The 16,481-nt window shown below is 48.5% G+C and overlaps 1 protein-coding gene across 6 annotated transcripts in view; it reads right to left on the reverse strand.

Moving 5' to 3' along the window:
• BOC (BOC cell adhesion associated, oncogene regulated) overlaps window positions 1–16,481 on the reverse strand; it is a 72,668-nt gene that overhangs the window by 11,059 nt on the left and 45,128 nt on the right. For all 6 annotated transcript variants that reach the window (XM_019734865.2, XM_074331864.1, XM_074331883.1 and 3 more), the window contains 5 exons: window positions 6,964–7,110; window positions 5,014–5,157; window positions 3,205–3,498; window positions 2,572–2,844; window positions 1,158–1,462 (listed from right to left, as the gene is read on the reverse strand). In XM_019734865.2, coding sequence (XP_019590424.2) covers window positions 1,158–1,462; window positions 2,572–2,844; window positions 3,205–3,498; window positions 5,014–5,157; window positions 6,964–7,110 — 1,163 coding nt within the window. The remainder of the gene's footprint in view (window positions 1–1,157; window positions 1,463–2,571; window positions 2,845–3,204; window positions 3,499–5,013; window positions 5,158–6,963; window positions 7,111–16,481) is intronic.

The following is a 16,481-nucleotide window of genomic DNA, read 5'->3' on the forward strand; positions in this document are numbered from 1 at the left end:
GAGCAGGGGAGACGGCTTCTGCATAGTCAGCACTTCCCACCGTGCAGGGCTGGTTTTGTTTTTCATTTGTTCGTTTTTTTTGGAGGGGGAAGAAGAGTTGATAAATACTTTCAGGGCCACATTCATATATTTTCCACATTTTCTTCTAAGTACACATAGCACTTTTATAAGCAAAAATATTGTGAATGCATAATAAAATCTAGCATTTTAAAAATAAGATTAGCAAATAAAATCTAGCATTTTTAAAATAAGATTAGCAAATCTTAGCAAATAAGATTTTTAAAAATCCATTTAAGAACAGTAATTGTCTGCTGCCTACTGGCCTTTGAAAGAAAACTGCATGCACCTAGGATGAACAGAAACGTCTTTCAAGGGCATTTTCCTAAAGGGAATTTTCTGTCCTTTTTTCCTGAGGAGTAACAGCAAGTGAGAGTGAAGCCCTGTACACGGGTGGCAGTCTGGGGGCCCTGTCCTGCCTCACAGGACAAACTGCCCAAGAGGACAGGCTGGCTCAGCTCTGTCCCATACCCTGACAGAGCAGGAGAGCCCTTCCCTGACAGCTCTCAAAACATTCACCGGGACAAACTCCCTTCTGTCAAGGAGAAATAGCTAAGGTCTGAACAACCTGATGTGTTTTCAACTCAAATGCCTGCTTGTCAAACCCGAGCCAATGATGAATCCTGAGAACTGAGGGGGTATTTCACAGCCCTCAGAGAAAATACTTGTTCACAAATATTTGTTTTCCTGGCTCTAGAGCTCACTCGCCATGCCAGAGTTCCTGCAGGTATGTACCCAGCAGAGCTTACTTTGGCTAAAAAACAAAACAAAACAACATCAACAACAAATGACCGGGGGAAGAGGAGAGGACAGGTGACGGCTGACAGGGAGACTGTTAAGTCTCCTCTGGTACTCGGAGCTGGTGGTGTTAGCTTCCAGGAAACCAGTGCATGGAGCTCAGACCTGAAGGCAAACACAGGGGCCTCTTAGGGTCCCAAATGCCCAACACAGCCTGCTTCTGGGAGGTGGTAGGAAAGGACACAGAAGGAGACAGAGGGTTGTGGTCAGCAGTGGGGCTTGCTGGTCTAGGCCTCAGGAGCTCAAGGGGAGATGGCCAGTGGGAAGAGACCCCTACCTGGACATAATGCCAGGCACCATACCTTGCGGTGCTTCACCACGTAGTAGAGGATGGGTGCCCGGTTGCCACCCTCGTGCCGAGGCCGCCACACGAGCTCGTACGAGTCAGTCTTGGAGGTGCGGGGTGAGCTGAGGATGATGGGTGCCTCGGCGGGAGCCACCTGCCCTTTTTCTCCAGGGCATTGCATGCCCGGCTGCTCTGATGTCAGAGGCCTTGGGAGCCCTAGGTGCCCTCTCAGCATCTGGTCAGGGCTTCTGGGTCTGGAGGGTGGCACGGGAGGTGTGGCAGTGTCCAGCTTAGTATCCCGCCATGGCCTCGGGGTCGTGCCTGGAAGACCAAGCAGGAAAGAGAAGAGAGGGAAGAAGGGGTTAGACAGACCCCTGGTCACCTGCTGAGCTGTTGCCCTTGGGGAGAAAAAAAGTCAGAAGACCTGCTGGGACAGGAAGCATGCTCAGCTCAGGACCTGACAGGATCACTCCACACACAGCCAGGCTCTGTGGGAAGAGGGAGGGCCATGCAGGAGAGAAAGACAACCTGGTACCCCACGCCCAGGCTTCTGGCCATGGCCCAGGGGTGGCAGGCAAGCATCTCTGCAACCTGCTTGCTTTCCTCCACACTAGCCTTGTCTTCCGTGAACTATCTCCACTTGCTGCTGCAGTGCAGGAACCCTGAGCCCTGTCTCACGTCTAATGCTGGGGATGGGGGCATGTCCCGTCACTGTGGGACCTTAACACCATCGCACAATGTGGGCCTTTTCCTACTCCACTGCACTGACCTGAAATGTGAGATGTGAAGCCAACTGCAAGTGCCCTCTGAGAATCTGAGAGGCCGGGAGAGGCAACACTTCCTTCAGAAAGCGTCCACATTCTCTGCCAACACTGGTTTTTCCTCTACCTGACCTCTACACCATAGGAGTTTGGCATCTGATAATGTTGATTCTGCATTTCATTATCCGTCATTATATTTTTCTCAAATTATTTCCTTGGGAAATTTTATCTCCTTCATGAGACCATTCTTTGTTATGTTTCTCTGCATCCCCCACATTACCTAGCCCAGTGCTGAGCACACAGTAACTGCTCAATCGGTACACGTGTCAATGGAAACGGATTAAGCTGAGAAGGAAACGGATCAAGCTGAGAAGCGTACACTTGCTTTTCTTTACGCTAGAGCAATGGTTGTCAGACTGGGTTCCGTGGAACCCGATGAACCCACTGATTCTGCAAAATCATTAAAAGGCATTTAAAAAATTACAACAGTTAAATTGGTCATTTTCACTGGTGTAAATATGCACTTCTGACTTTTTAGTAAGTTAATGTAAATTTGAAATGACAACTAAAGGCCACTTCTATCTATTGGGCTTCTGTTTTGGATATCATCTGAGAAACGGGTTCTGTGACTATTCCGCTGGAATCTCAGCCCTTGAGCCACACTCTCACCTGGCCGGGCAGTCCTCAGCTGGACCACAGCATGGGCGCTCCCGACTTCATTCTCAGCCATGCACTGGTAGACGCCTTCGTCCTCAGGCCCCACGCTGACAACTCGCAGGGCCCGACGGGACAGGCGGAGGCGCTGGCTGGAGGTGAGGGGCACAGCATTCCTCAGCCACAGCACGGAGGGTGGGGGGTTCCCGCGCACGTCACAGGTGAGCTTGGCACTCTGGCCCCATGGGATGACCAACTGGGACAGCTCCACAGTGACCTCGGGGGGTTCTGCCGGGAAACCAGAATAGGGATGAGAGAGGCTGAGTCTTCCCGTCCAGGGCCAGCCAGGCTGGGGAGGGGACTGCAGACAGGAAAGGCTCCTTTCTTCCCTGTAGCTGTTGGTAGAGGGAAGGAAAGGTCCCATGTCTCCTTCATCAGTCATGACAGTAAAGGGCACACAGAGGGCTGCCAGGTCAGTACACCCTAGTCCCTGGGATCCAAGGATCTCCGCCTCTCTCAGCACTCCTCCATCACTCACTCGGCACATGACTGCTCCCAAAGCATGTGAACCCATCTGAGCCTGGGGTTACCAGCTTCTAGAAAGGCCATGCAGACCAAAGACAAAGGAGGTCTGCAGGAGACACTTACCGAACACCTGGACGTTGTAGAGGATGACTGCTGCCCCAGGCTCTCCGACCCCGTTGTCAGCCATGCAGCGGTAGGTCCCCGAATCCTCCTCACTGGTGGTATCGATGAGGAGGTTGCTCAGCAGGAAGCGCGTCTTGTTGTAGCCAGCGACACTGGAACCGTCCTTGGCCCAGGTGACGCGCGGGGGTGGGATCCCACTGGCCACACACTCCAGGATGAGACTCTGGCCTTTGGTGACAATGATGGTCTGTGCCTCTGGGGGGTAGATGATGCGGGCAGCCTCAGCAGTGGAGCCTGGAGGGATGAAGAGGGGAAGGACAGCATGTGGGACCAGGACTTTGTGCAGAGGGTCCCCTCCACCCTGCCTTGGGTGACCTGGCCCCAGGAGACAATCCCACAGAGCTCGGATTTGGAATCAAACAGCCTTCAGGGGCTTACAACCTACACACAATGGGACAAGTTACTTAATTCCCCTGGGCCTTGGGTTCCTTTTGGGACCACTTTCTGCATAGAGCTGTTATGATAAGAAATGAGAGAGCAATGTCACAACAGCACATGTACAGGTAAACTGTGCGGTGGCAGACAGAGAGATGGGGGCGTGGACAGAGGAACAACTTACATGATGCGGTGATTTTTCTCGCTTTCAATGTGTAAGCGCACTCAGACTGAGGATGAGACGGGAGATAAGGGTCCCCGGTGTCCCCCACACCCCACCGTGGGTCTCAGTTCCCAAGTGTGTCCGACTGTGTGAGCATCTCACAGTGAGCGCCTTGCTGAGCTGAGCAGGAGTTATAGTTTAAAGACATGCGTTTCTCATATTGGGAGGCCCCCCCAAAGCAAATCAACTACTTCATCGGGTGCGCAGCTGAGGGAGCAGCAATCTTTTTTTCAACAGTGGGGGGAGAGACTGCATAAAAAACTATGTGTTGCTCTCCAATGTGCCGCCTTCCTCGGGGCCCTGCATGGAGTATGCTGACTCTGTGTGATTTTGCTTCATGTGCCAACCAGGGACAGATCCAGGTTGTATACGACCTGATAGTCATACAGCTTGATAAGAATACAGAATACGAAATTACAGACACAGAATGAAGCAAGTGAGGGACCGCTGAAGTTGTGCTTCATTAATTTCAAAGCAAATCCGCCTCTGGTGCCGACTCTAAAACCGACCTCCACAGAAAATGTCTCTTCGCTGAATACACAGGGAGCCCAGAAAAGTGCCTGGTGCATGGGAGGTACTCAACAAAGGTAGCTGCTCTTTTCCTATAAACAGGGGAGTCTTTGGGACGCCACAGATTTTCACCAGAGGGAGCTGTTAGGCACGCTCCAGCAGAGCGGACAGAGTAGGTTTAGCCTGGCCTAATACAAGGCAGACCTGATGGCCTCACATAGGCACAAATGCACCATCATCTTTTCTACACATATGCTATCAGCGGCTCAGTGCTAGACTGTCCTGCCCCAGCCCACACATTCCAACTGATCCCCCACTCTGGAAGTAACACAGTGAAGGAAAGCTCTCAGGAGGCAGGAGGAAGGGCGTGTCCCCCACAAGGCTGCCATGTGACCAGGAAGCAGAGGCATACGCTTGAGCCAACTGCGAGGGCTGTGGGTTGTGAGAGGCTGCACTTGGGCTGGCTGGAGGGGCAGGGCCCCCCCACCCAGGACCCCCGACCCCGGCTGAGTCCTGAGTCTTCAATGTTCCACTGGCCCGAGCCCAACAACCTTCACTCCCACCTTGGAGAACACAAATCTGGGCCGTGAACTGTGGCACCCCCAGAACCCCTCTTCCATCAGCAAGACCCTGCCCCTTACGGCGCACTCGCAGCCTGTCACTGGAGCCCGAGGTTTTCACTTCCTGAGTCACTGGGTTGTAGGCGGCACACTTGTACATCCCCTCGTCCTCCTGGCTGGCGTTCACAATCTGGAGGTTCCCTGACGGCATGATCAGGTAGTTATCTGAGGAAAGAACGGGGAGGGGAACATGGGATGAGTTTGGGCTTAGACTATTGCACCCAACAGCTCCCACAAAGGTCGGTGTAGGGATAGGTAGGGTAGGAGCAAGGAGCTGTACACTTGAGTCCCAACAAGCCCAAACTGAAATGGTCTTCTTCCCACAAAAACTTGCACCCAGGGAATGAAACTAACAAACCAACTCCCCCAGTTAGCACATAGGTCTGTGGAACAGCATTTTGTACTTACAAGGAAGCCGGGGTAGGATAGAAAGGCAGCAGGATTTGAGGTCGGCCAGACCTGGACTCAAGCTCTGGACCTGCTGTGTACTAACTGTATGATCTTGAGCAAGGTCATTAACCTTGCAGGTCCTGTGACCTCATATCTAACATGGCATAATGTGTGCTGCTTCAGAACCATTGTAAGGAGTCAGGGCCTGTGCTACATATGTGGGAGACGGGATGCCCATTCCTGCAAGCCAGCAGGGGGAAGGGAATTTGACTTTAGACCCTCCCATCAGTCTCTGTCATTGTCTCAGCTTTGGTACATCTCACTACTGAATATCTGCAACCAGGGAGGAATATTCTAACCGCCAATCACTGCCCTCTGCATGATGCCACACAAGGCCTTTCCTCTGCATCACTGGCCTGCTAGGCTGTGTCTGCTTCTGGATCAGGGGTGCCAGGAGGGTGGGGCCCCAAGGCTGTGTTCAGCTTCTTTCAACAGGAGACAGATTCACAGGTGCGGGATATCCCAGTAACTGGGATGGTGTTCAGCTTCCGGGCAGGCAAAGGACTGGCCACCAGCTCTGAGCTTTCTGGTGGCCTTCTCTGGGAGTCGTGGTGTCCCTATACTCTGCATTCGCTGATGATGGTGTCTGCCTACCTGCTACTGGTCCGCCTCTGGGATGAGCTACTCAGGCAAACGCCAGACAGAATGGGAAAAGCCCTTGACCCTTGTGGAATGGGCAGGACTCCTCTAGGGACTATTGTCCGGCTTCTGCTGGCGATGGTAGGAGTCAATGCTGTCCTCTCAGTCGCCAGTTATTTCTGAGGGGCAGGATTAGGGTTTTTATTATACCTTTTCAAAACAGTTTTCTGTATTTTCTGCGTGAACATACATTCCTTTCATAACCAGAAAAAATTAATAGAAATATTTTTAAATCTATAGGATATTTTAAAAGGTATACTTTGAGCTGTGGGCTCCAGTCAAGTAGGTTCTACTTGGCCTTGAGTGTAGGGTCAGTTGTGGATGAAGCTATGTCTTGAGAGACATTTCCTCTCCCCACTGGAACTCTCTGGACCAAAGCTTGGCCTCCCCTGGACCAGCTGTCATACCCGCTGTGGCCTGAGCAGGAAGGAGTAATAGCTGAGATAGCTGCATTTCCAGGAAAATGGGGAGAGGGGAAAACTCAGGTTCCAGTAAAAAGAATGCTCTGCTGTGTGGGGATGAGCTCCTCCTCCCAGCAGGGAATCCCGCAGCTGCAGGAATGGCTGGGTTCATCAGGCAGCCTTTCTGTGTTTGCCTGGTGGCTGGGAGCTCACATGGAGAGGGGATCTGGAATCCTGTGCTGAGAGCCCTGATCAAATGCGGCAGCTCAGCAACATCTTCCAGGGCCTCAGAAGATGAAGAATTTCCTCACAACAGGGCAGAAGATCTCCATAATGGAAGCAAATCTCTTTAGGATCCTACAAGGCTACATTCAAAGTAGAAGACGGCTGAGCAGCATGAGGAGGGGACTATCTGCTGTTGATGGGGGTTTGGAGGACAGTGGTCAGAGGTGGCCAGCTTCCCTCCTGCTTGCTCACTCACCTCTGGATGCCTCCAGCCACTCTTGTTTGACGCTATATCGGACCTGGGCTTTTGGGTGGCTCTCAGGAAGGTGGCAGGCAATGACTGCTGTGTTCCCCTCATCTACTTCAATCACATGCTGCACGTCTAACTTGAAGTCCTGGAGGTCTGTGGAGAGAAGAGAAGGTGTTGATGGAGGAGACATGCAATGTTTCAGGGTGGCTTGGATCTTGTGTTTTGGTGTGTTTCGTCACAACAAACAGCTGCAGAAGCTCACTCACTGGGGGCTCCCTGGGGGTCCTCAGAGTCCTTCCTCTAGCTTTCTGTTGTCTATGGAAGTTTATAGGATGGAATGTGTGGCTCTTATCACTGTATGGGAGTTCCGCTTGGTATGTATAAGCTGCAGGGTGGGCGTGGGTGTAGAGAATTCCACCAGGAGGTGCCTGTGATGCAGACCAGCCTCTTCTGTTACACTGAGACATGAGGGAAGCTGGCCGGGCCATCTTGGCCCTGCTGAACCAGGTCATGGTCAAGGCACAAATGTCCTGGCACAGCTTAGTGAATAGAGACTGAAGGGAACAATAAAAGAGAATGCTGGTGTCTTTTCTCCAGTTCAATCAAGAATAGCTTTCCCCTGTTATTCTCAGACATCCACAATGAACAGTGACAGGCCCGAGATTCCATCCAATTGCCAGCAGCCATGGTTATAAACGGAAGGCTGATTCCTGCTACCTAGGAGCTATACTCTACGTCATAATCCTTTATCCAGAAAGGATAATCCTTTTCGTGGGTGAAGTGGGGGTCACCCCTGGGTGAGATGGATGCCCTAAGGGTTTTCGAAGGCAAAGAGGGATCTCCTTGCTGTGGCTTAATGGCAATGGATAATGGGGGAGCCAAGTGTCCTGACACCAGGCTTCAGTCCCTGGAAGTATGGTGGCTGTCGTTCCTGGCTTGGCACAGTGGCAGGAAGACTGGGATCTAAACTGGGAGAGGACGGAGATCCATCTGAAACAAATGCAGGATGTTTCCCAAACAATCCAACAGTCCAAACAACACAACTCTCTTTGTAGGAGCCGAATCACTGATATTGCTGAACAGAATGGGCCATTTGTGCAACAAAACCACATTCCAAATTTGGTTTTCAGAATTGTAGCTGAATTTAACTTAAGAGAGGAAATAAAACTAATGGAAAGTAAGATAAGAGAGATGAAAATATTTACTTAGACACCCTCTTCATGAAGGTACCCAGAAAAACCCTGGAGGCATCCTCACTGATTGCTGACCACACCAAATTCTGCTCAGCAACTGAGACCTGATCCCATCAGAGCTTGCTGCAATTCCACTGCAAGACCCCACCTGCCTATGCTGTTGTTTCCACTGGGGACCCAGAGACGGCAACAGGAGCAGGGGGAGTCAGGTTTCTCACAAAAGAGATAATCACCAAAAGCAAACTACTGTCACCAAAGGAGAGCCTAGAGATCGAGGCCCTCAGTGAGGTCAGAGGTTCCCACGTAATAGAACTTTCCAGAAGCTCTCAGTCAAGCCAAGCCTAGGCAGGAGACCCTTTTTGTTTCTATGAGAGGATCACTGTGCCTTTGGTTACAATATCAGATTGTGAACTTTTTAGTAGCAGGGACCAAATCGTGTGTGCGTGTGTGTGTCTGTGTGTGTGTGTGTGTGTGTGTCTTCTGAACCTAACCCAGGGCCTGGCCCAAGCAGACACTCAGTACATGTTGAATGACTGAAATGACTGAATGAATGACTACCTTGGAGCTGGGCCCCTTAATCAGGGACAAGATGCCCATTTACGTTGCCTGTGAACTCAGATTTGCTAGTAGAGTTTGGTCTACATTGTGAACTCAATGATAAGGCCCTAGCACAACAAATTTTCTACGAACCTTATATCCAAGTGTATCCAACCTTCTACCTAAGTGTGGCTATTTTGAAAATAGAATGTTTCCTGAGAGGTTACTTCCGGCGTCTAATAAATGTGGAGTAAGAAATACATGCTGTTTGTGGAGTGGTGTGGCAAAAACAATGACTGTCTGATTCATTTCTCCTGCCCCATTTCCCTTTCCAGGCTGACCAAGTGATGCCTGTGGGTTAAGGTGAGATTGCTTATGAATTCCTTCCTTTGAGTGGGTGTAGGGCCTTTTGGACTTTTAAAGAATTATCTTGCCATTATTTAATTTTTGGTGTGTGATACCTGACCCTAACTGAATTAATTCTTAATGGGCAGCCTATTAATTTTTCACTCCACACTCCCAACCCCAAGCTTCACTGCACAGGATTTAGGATATAGCCAATGCTCACTAAATCCTTGTTGCACGAACAGTTTGGAAGGCTGAGCCCAAGGCCCGCTTCATGGGTGTGCAACCTGTGCAGTGGCACAGGGCTCCTTGCTTGGAAGGGCCCAATGCTTGGTAAATGCTCTGCTGTCACCATCTTGAAATTCTTAATGTTTGAACAAGAGACTCCACATTTTCATTTTGCACTGGGGCCCACAAATGACATAGTCCAGTCCTGGCAGAGCCTCTCAGCCAAGACACCGAATGTGTTTTCTCTCAGAGAGGAGGAAGATGCGGGCTATGGGAAAGTGTGCATTGCTTGTGCTCAATGAGCTCGAGCTAAATACTGCTAACTGCTCTCAAAAGCTATGCACTTAAAAAAGGCTTTAATCTTCCTCAGCACAGCGCACACTGTACCTGCCAAGTCAGGAGGCTCCCCTCAGTGTGAGCTGTGAGCGTTGTAAGCTCAGGGGTCTCTGGAAAATTCCTCCATCACTGAGAAGCACTCTCTTCAACGGTCTGATGATAAATCTAAAACTATACCAAGAGGTTTTTTTTCCACCCTCCCCCTTTTCTTTGCCTCATTCCAAGGAAATGTGCCTCAAGCAGGAATATACTTAAACCTAACAGATCATTTTGCAAGAAAGATGTGAGCAACTGAAAAGAATTTGGCACCAGAATGCCACGTCTACTGTAATGGCTCCAGGCTCCTGCCACGTTGTAACTGAGGGCTTATCCAGGCAGGGAGCATGCAGTCCCCCATGCACCCACCTCACCCACCCAATATTAGAACCACTATGTCCCTCTCAAACCTCTCTTGGCTCCTTCTGTACCCTCTGACAACAGCTGGGCTGGAGACAGAAGGCTGTGCAGTGGGGGGGTGGGGGGAGGGGTGGGGAGGGGACACACAAAAAGCGGGGCACCGGTCAGCCATGTGGCCAGACAGCCCCTCTCCTCTGTTCTGATGCCAACATGTGTACAACACAACAGCCCATGCAAGCGGGACCAAGGACACCCCAGCTGGGCACCCAGCTTCCCACAAGTGTCGACTGGCAGGCGAGTCTTCCTGGCCTCAAAACAAATAAGCAGCCCTTGGTCCTTGGCGCTGTCCCCTCCTTGGGCCGCCTAAGCTTAAGCCTTAGCTGTTGCTTCACTAGACAAACTCCCAATTTGGCTGCCAGAGCAAAAGTTGTGTTTCACTAAGGGATCAAAGGCAGAGTAATGAAGTGATGAACGATTTGAAAATCAGAGCACCCCCTTTTCTAGGGTTTTTGGGGCAGGAAGGAGGCAAGGGAGGGGTGGAGACTTCATGATCAATAACAGCCTCATCAGCCACCGGGCCAGGCAGATGCAGAGATCCAGTTGGCTGTATGTGAAGGAAACCAGCCTGTTCCCAGGCCCCTTTGTCTGCAAAGCCGGTTTCCTGGCCAGTCCCTGGGCTGCTCAGGAAGCCTCCCTGGGAATCAGGTGCAGGCCCTTCAGTTACAAATGGAGTTAGCAGGCCTCCAGGAAGAATGATGGATCAGGTTTCATGGGGAAATGGTTTGACAGGACACCTGCCCTTGCCTGTTGGCTTCTGTGGTTGAGAAATCCATTAGTGGAATGTTTTTGCAGCTTTAATCCTCTTACCTTCCCTCAGACCCCTCTTTCACATCCTCTCTTTGTGTATTCTTCCAGCTATTTTATTAACTTGTCCCTACTAATCAAATACCAATAGGCTCATTCTTGCTGGTTCTCAACTCTCAGCTGGTCAAAATCCCTGGTCACGGGCGCCATCTTGGAGTTTATGGACCTTCCTTACTTGTCACAGAACTTTGTGCTGAGAAAGCCTATAATAGTTTAGGCTCCAAACAGAACCCGGCTCAGTTCCTTGCCTTCTAAGAGCTCAGTTGTCTTACGGGAACATGTATCTTCTAATATATCACTTCGGTGGGACGTGGGATATATGGAATTTGTTCACAAATCATGTGATGTGTTGTGTTCCCTCTTCACATTTACAGGGTATATCAGAAACCTACTTTCTTGGCTGGGTGTGGGGGGGGGGCAAATAAAAGACATTTAGAGGCAGATCGGTGTTGCCGCCATCACCAGGGTCATATGCAAATCTACAAATTAACAAGTCCTATCTTGAGCCCCCTTTGAATTTCTTTCTCACTACCTTCTAGCCTGGATCCTTCCTTTATTTACTAAAACTCTCAGTAGAGCTATAAATTAAATTACACAATTTGGTGTATGTTCATGCATTCGCATAACGTAAAACTGTCAACTCTTAATTATAGGCTCCTCCCCCTGATTTTCATAGAATTTACACATCCAGTTACAGGGTACATGGTGCCTCAACAGAGTATGCCCCAATGTAATCCATAAACTTAATCACTTTCAAGGAGTTTCCTCATTCCACCCTCTTCTCTGTGAGTACTGAGGCTGCAAATCAAAGTTCAATTCTGTTTAGTTGAGAAATCAGGTAAGATGGCACCTTCAGCTGGAGGCTGCATGGAGTTACCGCACCCCTATTTCCACAGGCTCAGCTGAATGCTTAAAAAAAAAAAAAATTGACTTTCTACCCATCCAGGCATTTCTCATGTCCTCCCCTCCTGCCTGTTCCCAGGAATCACAGAGCAAGCCTGCACTCATCTGCTGAGGTTTGGATGGGACCCACCAGATTGTGGGGGCACTGCAGTGGGCCCCCTTGGCAATGCTGCTGGGAGGGCCTCACGGCCATTGGCAAGTTTCTGGGCTGACTGATAATTCTACTCCCTACCTCTCAGGGTACCCAAACACCTCTTATGGCACCCAAGCCTCAACTTGTCCTTCTGGTGGCTTGCCGCATCTGGGCCAATATTACAAAGCATAGAGAGACTTTGCTGTAATGGAGCACTCCTCAGTGGCATGCTGACCCCGTGGCCCTTCCCTGCATCGTAGGCCCTTTTTGAATGATGGCAAAGGTGCAAGGGAAGCAAAGCTCCTACGAACCTTCTCTGAAGCTCACTGCTCTACAGATGGACTTGGAGGTGGGGTCAGGGAAGGTGAAAGGTCCTTGGCACTGACTCCCTGTGTGGCCTCTGGCAACGCAGGGGTTCTCCTTTGCCCCAAACTGTTCACTGATGGGCAGAGAATAAACACTGCTCTCTACCTCCGAGTCACTCGAGGAACCATGGCTTGGCATGACCCCAAGATTAGTCCTTTGAAAGAAAGTGCTCTGCAAGTGGATCAATTACAGAAGCAGAGTAGAGGCTGGAGCCTGACGGTGCTTTCATTAGGTCAGAAAGCCTGGTGCCTGGTGAGCTGAGGGGTTTGCTGTGGGATGGGCAAGCCTCTCAGAAACCGCGCGGTCTGGGTAGTGACTAAGCCTTTTGCCAGTCTGTAGCCCTGGCACACAAACCACTGAAACCAAACCCCTACTGTAGCCCACAAGGCTGGGCAAAATCAGGATATACTGTAGTCAGCATTTGGTACAATACCGTTCGCCCAGGAATGGTATTTTATTCAGCCAGCCAGGCGCTGAAGAATAATCTATTATGCCAGACACTGGAGAGGATACTAAGACAAAGGTATAGTCCATAAGCTTTAATCTAACAGGCAAGACAGACAAAAACAGTACACGAGGCAGGGCACAATTCGCAAGAGCAGTGTCCCCAAGCACAGTCCCTACCACCTCCACCAGCGTTCCAGCCTGGGTCAGGTCACCTCGATCTCCAGCAAAACTTGGAAAGGGGGATTGGCAGAGCGAGGAATCCTCCTTTCGCAGGCAGGGAGAGTGGATAAATATGTTTACTCTTCGGGATTTTTTTCTGCCTGTTCAATTGCACAAATAATTTTGGCTCCAAAGCTCTCTCCTGACAGCCATGGAAACATGACATAAAATTTCTCCAACACACTTTCTGATTAAAACAAAGCACGCTTGCTTTTATTTAAATAAAAAAGTTTCCATGGGGGGAAAAAAAGAAACCTTTGCAGATGCCAAACACATTAGTTGTTAAATCTTGTGTTTCTTTTCCTTTCAGTTGAGGTAAGGTTTTGCACCCAGATTTGAGGAGCCATGGTAGAAAGCTGAGGGTGGAGAAGAGATTCAAGAGCCAGGGGGATGAGGGCAGAAGATCAAAGTCACAAAAGGAGGTGGGCAGGGGAGGAGAGATGTTATAAAGAGAGACATGGAAGAGAAAGCAGGAGGAAAAATAAAAAGAACCTAGTTTGTAATGTCATGAAACGATTTGCAATAAACTGGCCTAATGCTTCAGGAATTTCTTGGCTTAAACCAATTAAAATATATATATTTTTTAAAAAGACATAAGAAGAAAAGGAGAAATGTGATGAATCCTTGAAGACAAATCAAGGATGGGAGCCATGTCTCCACCGAGTCTGGCAGCCAGATGAACAGAGAAGATGTCTGTAGACCATCTCGTTTATCTGACTTCAGTGTTGCTATGAGGTAGGGCTGGTTAGCACAAGTGGGGAGTTTCTTTTGGACCGGAGGAAGGAATGAAATGGTTTGAAAAAATACACTGAAAAAAGAGAGAAGGAGGAAAAAAAAGATTTACTTGCCAGCAACCCACATCACACATATTTCTCTGATCAACCCAATATAAACTTTAGCAATGGGAAAATTAATGTGAATCCTGGTGGTCTGGACTCATCAGAGCCAGAGCTGGATCCCGGCACAGTCTTTGGCAGGCAGGCGGCCTGTACAGGAAGAGAGAGAGGACAGAAAAGGGAGGCCAAGGCGTTTAGACAAAGAATGGAGATGAGCACTTCAGCGTGCCTTTAAAAACAGAATTGGGGGAGGCAGGGCACCATCCCAAGGCTAGTGGGGCCCACAGTGGTTCCCACTTTTTCTGCCCACACACCTGGGAACTATATATTTCTAAAGCAATGGTGGCTACTGCCACCCACTATGTCTGACAGTGTCCCCTGAGCTATCCGGTAGGCTATGGAGCCACATTTCACTGGCATCTCCCTTCAAACGTTCCAAAGGTTAATCGGAACACTTTAATTTCTTTTAAATAGCCTGTTAGGTTTCTCTTATCCATCAGTTTTTCTAAACCCTTCCTGAATCTCTGTATCTTCACCCTGTTTATATTCTGAGTTCTTGCTTCATCCTTTCTTATTTACTTCCTTAAAATGTTTAATATATCAGACTTGGTGAAGAAAGCTTTGTTCATCTTCTGCATGTCCTTTTTGATCTTTCAGACTTCAGACATTTTATCTGGAGTCTTCCTCTTTCCAGACATTCACTGACGGTCTACCGTGTGCCAGGCTCTGTGGAGAGCATTGCGGTCACAGAGATGAATGTCAACATTCCTGCCCTCCAGGCAAGAGAGGGCAGGAGAGGGCTATCGGAATAAACCCACGATGGTAAGGAAGCTGGAAGATGAGACCCTACTCCAGACACTTGGGAAGTTCAGAGAGTCAGGAAAAGATTCCTAGAGGAAAAGATACTTGACTCTTGAAAACTGAGAAGACGTCCATTAACCCAAGGGAGGTGGGAACTTTCTGGGGAAGGGAGTGGAAAAGATGATGCTGCAGGCAGATGGAGCACCATTCCAGAATCAAGGAGAAAGTGCAAGATAAGCTGAGAATAGGCAAAATTTGCTGGGTCTGGAGTGGGAGGTGGGGCTCGGAGACCGGCTTAAGTATCACGCTACAGTTGGAGTCTTATTCTGTGATTCCTAGAGTCTTCAAATGTTTTCAAATAGAAGAGTAAATAGCACAGTCACTCAAAATTAAACACAATTTTCCCTACAGAAAAAAAAATGCTGTTTTTTCATCAGCACGTTTTTTTGTTTTTTCCTTTTGCTTACATTTTTTTCTCCAATATTAAGAGATAGTACTTTATCTTAGAGGTGAGCATCTGTCCATTTGCAGGACAGACTCTATAGTTCATGGGGTTATTACCAGATTTCAAACAAATGGTTGAAAGTCTAAAAACAAGGTCAAAGTAGAAATCCCGAAACTTTTTCACACACAGAAAAGGGGGAGCCATGGGACGCATTTGTTCTCTTGATTCTTTTTCATTTTAAAGGAATCATCTTGCACCATGTTTCTTAAAGGATGCCAGTGATTTCAAGCAAGCTAATTATAGTAGTCTCCCCCTCCACGGGGGGATATGTCCCAAGACCCCAAGCTCCCGTGGATGCCCGAAACCACAGATAGTACTGAACTCTATTTACACTATGTTTTTACCTGTACAGCCATGTGCCACATAATGACGTTTCAGTCAATGACAGACTGCATGTATGACAGGGGTCCCATAAGATTATAATGAAGCTGAAACATTCTATCACCTAGTGACATTGTAGCTGTCATGTCACAGCACAAGGCATTACTCACGTGTTTGTGGTGGTGCTGGTGTAAACAAACCTACTGCGCTGCCAGTCGTATAAAAGTATAGCATACACAATTATGTACAGTGCATAATACTTGATAATGATAATAAACAACTACGTTACTGATTTAGTATTTACTATACTATACTTTTTATTGTTGTTTTAGTGTACTCTTTCTACTTATGAAAAAGTTCCTGTAAACAGTATGCTGTGTTACGCCAGCAGCAGCCTCACACATCCTGTGTTTACGCGTCTCTTAGCTGCATCATTTTCTCTTGTGCTTAGTTTAACCTTGTGTTGTTTTGTACAGTAACATTCTATACAGGCTTGTAGCCTGGAAATAATAGGCTACACCACTGGGTTTGTGTAAGTGCCCTCTGTGATGTTTGAACAATGATGAAATCACCTAATGACACATTTCTCAGAAAGTATCCCTGTCATTAAATGGTGCATGACCGTACATACATATCTGTGAAAGCTGAATTTATAAATTAGGAACCATAAGAGATTAATGACAATAACTAATAAAATATAACAATTAAAACATGTTGTAATAAAAGTTATGTGAATGTGGCATTATTAGCTAAAATAAGGGTTACTTTGACACAAGCATTGCGGTATCATGATAGTCAATGTGATAACTGACACTAAGTGACTAATGGCGTGGATTTGCTGGAAAAAGGGATAGCTCATGACGAGGGCAGTGTGGAATGGGATGGCGTGAGATTTCATCACGCTACTCTGAACAGTGCGCAACTTATGAATTATTTCTGGAATTTTTCCATTTAATATTTTTGGACTGCAGTTGACCGTGGGTAACTAAAACCGTGGAAAGTGAAATTGCCGATAAGGGCGCACTGCTGTAATCCTTCCCTCATTTTCCCTCATCTGCCTGTGCCAAAGGCTTCTCAAAATGTTCTGGTTCACT

This window comes from Rhinolophus sinicus, linkage group LG01, assembly GCF_036562045.2.
Source record: "Rhinolophus sinicus isolate RSC01 linkage group LG01, ASM3656204v1, whole genome shotgun sequence".
NCBI lineage: Eukaryota > Metazoa > Chordata > Mammalia > Chiroptera > Rhinolophidae > Rhinolophus > Rhinolophus sinicus.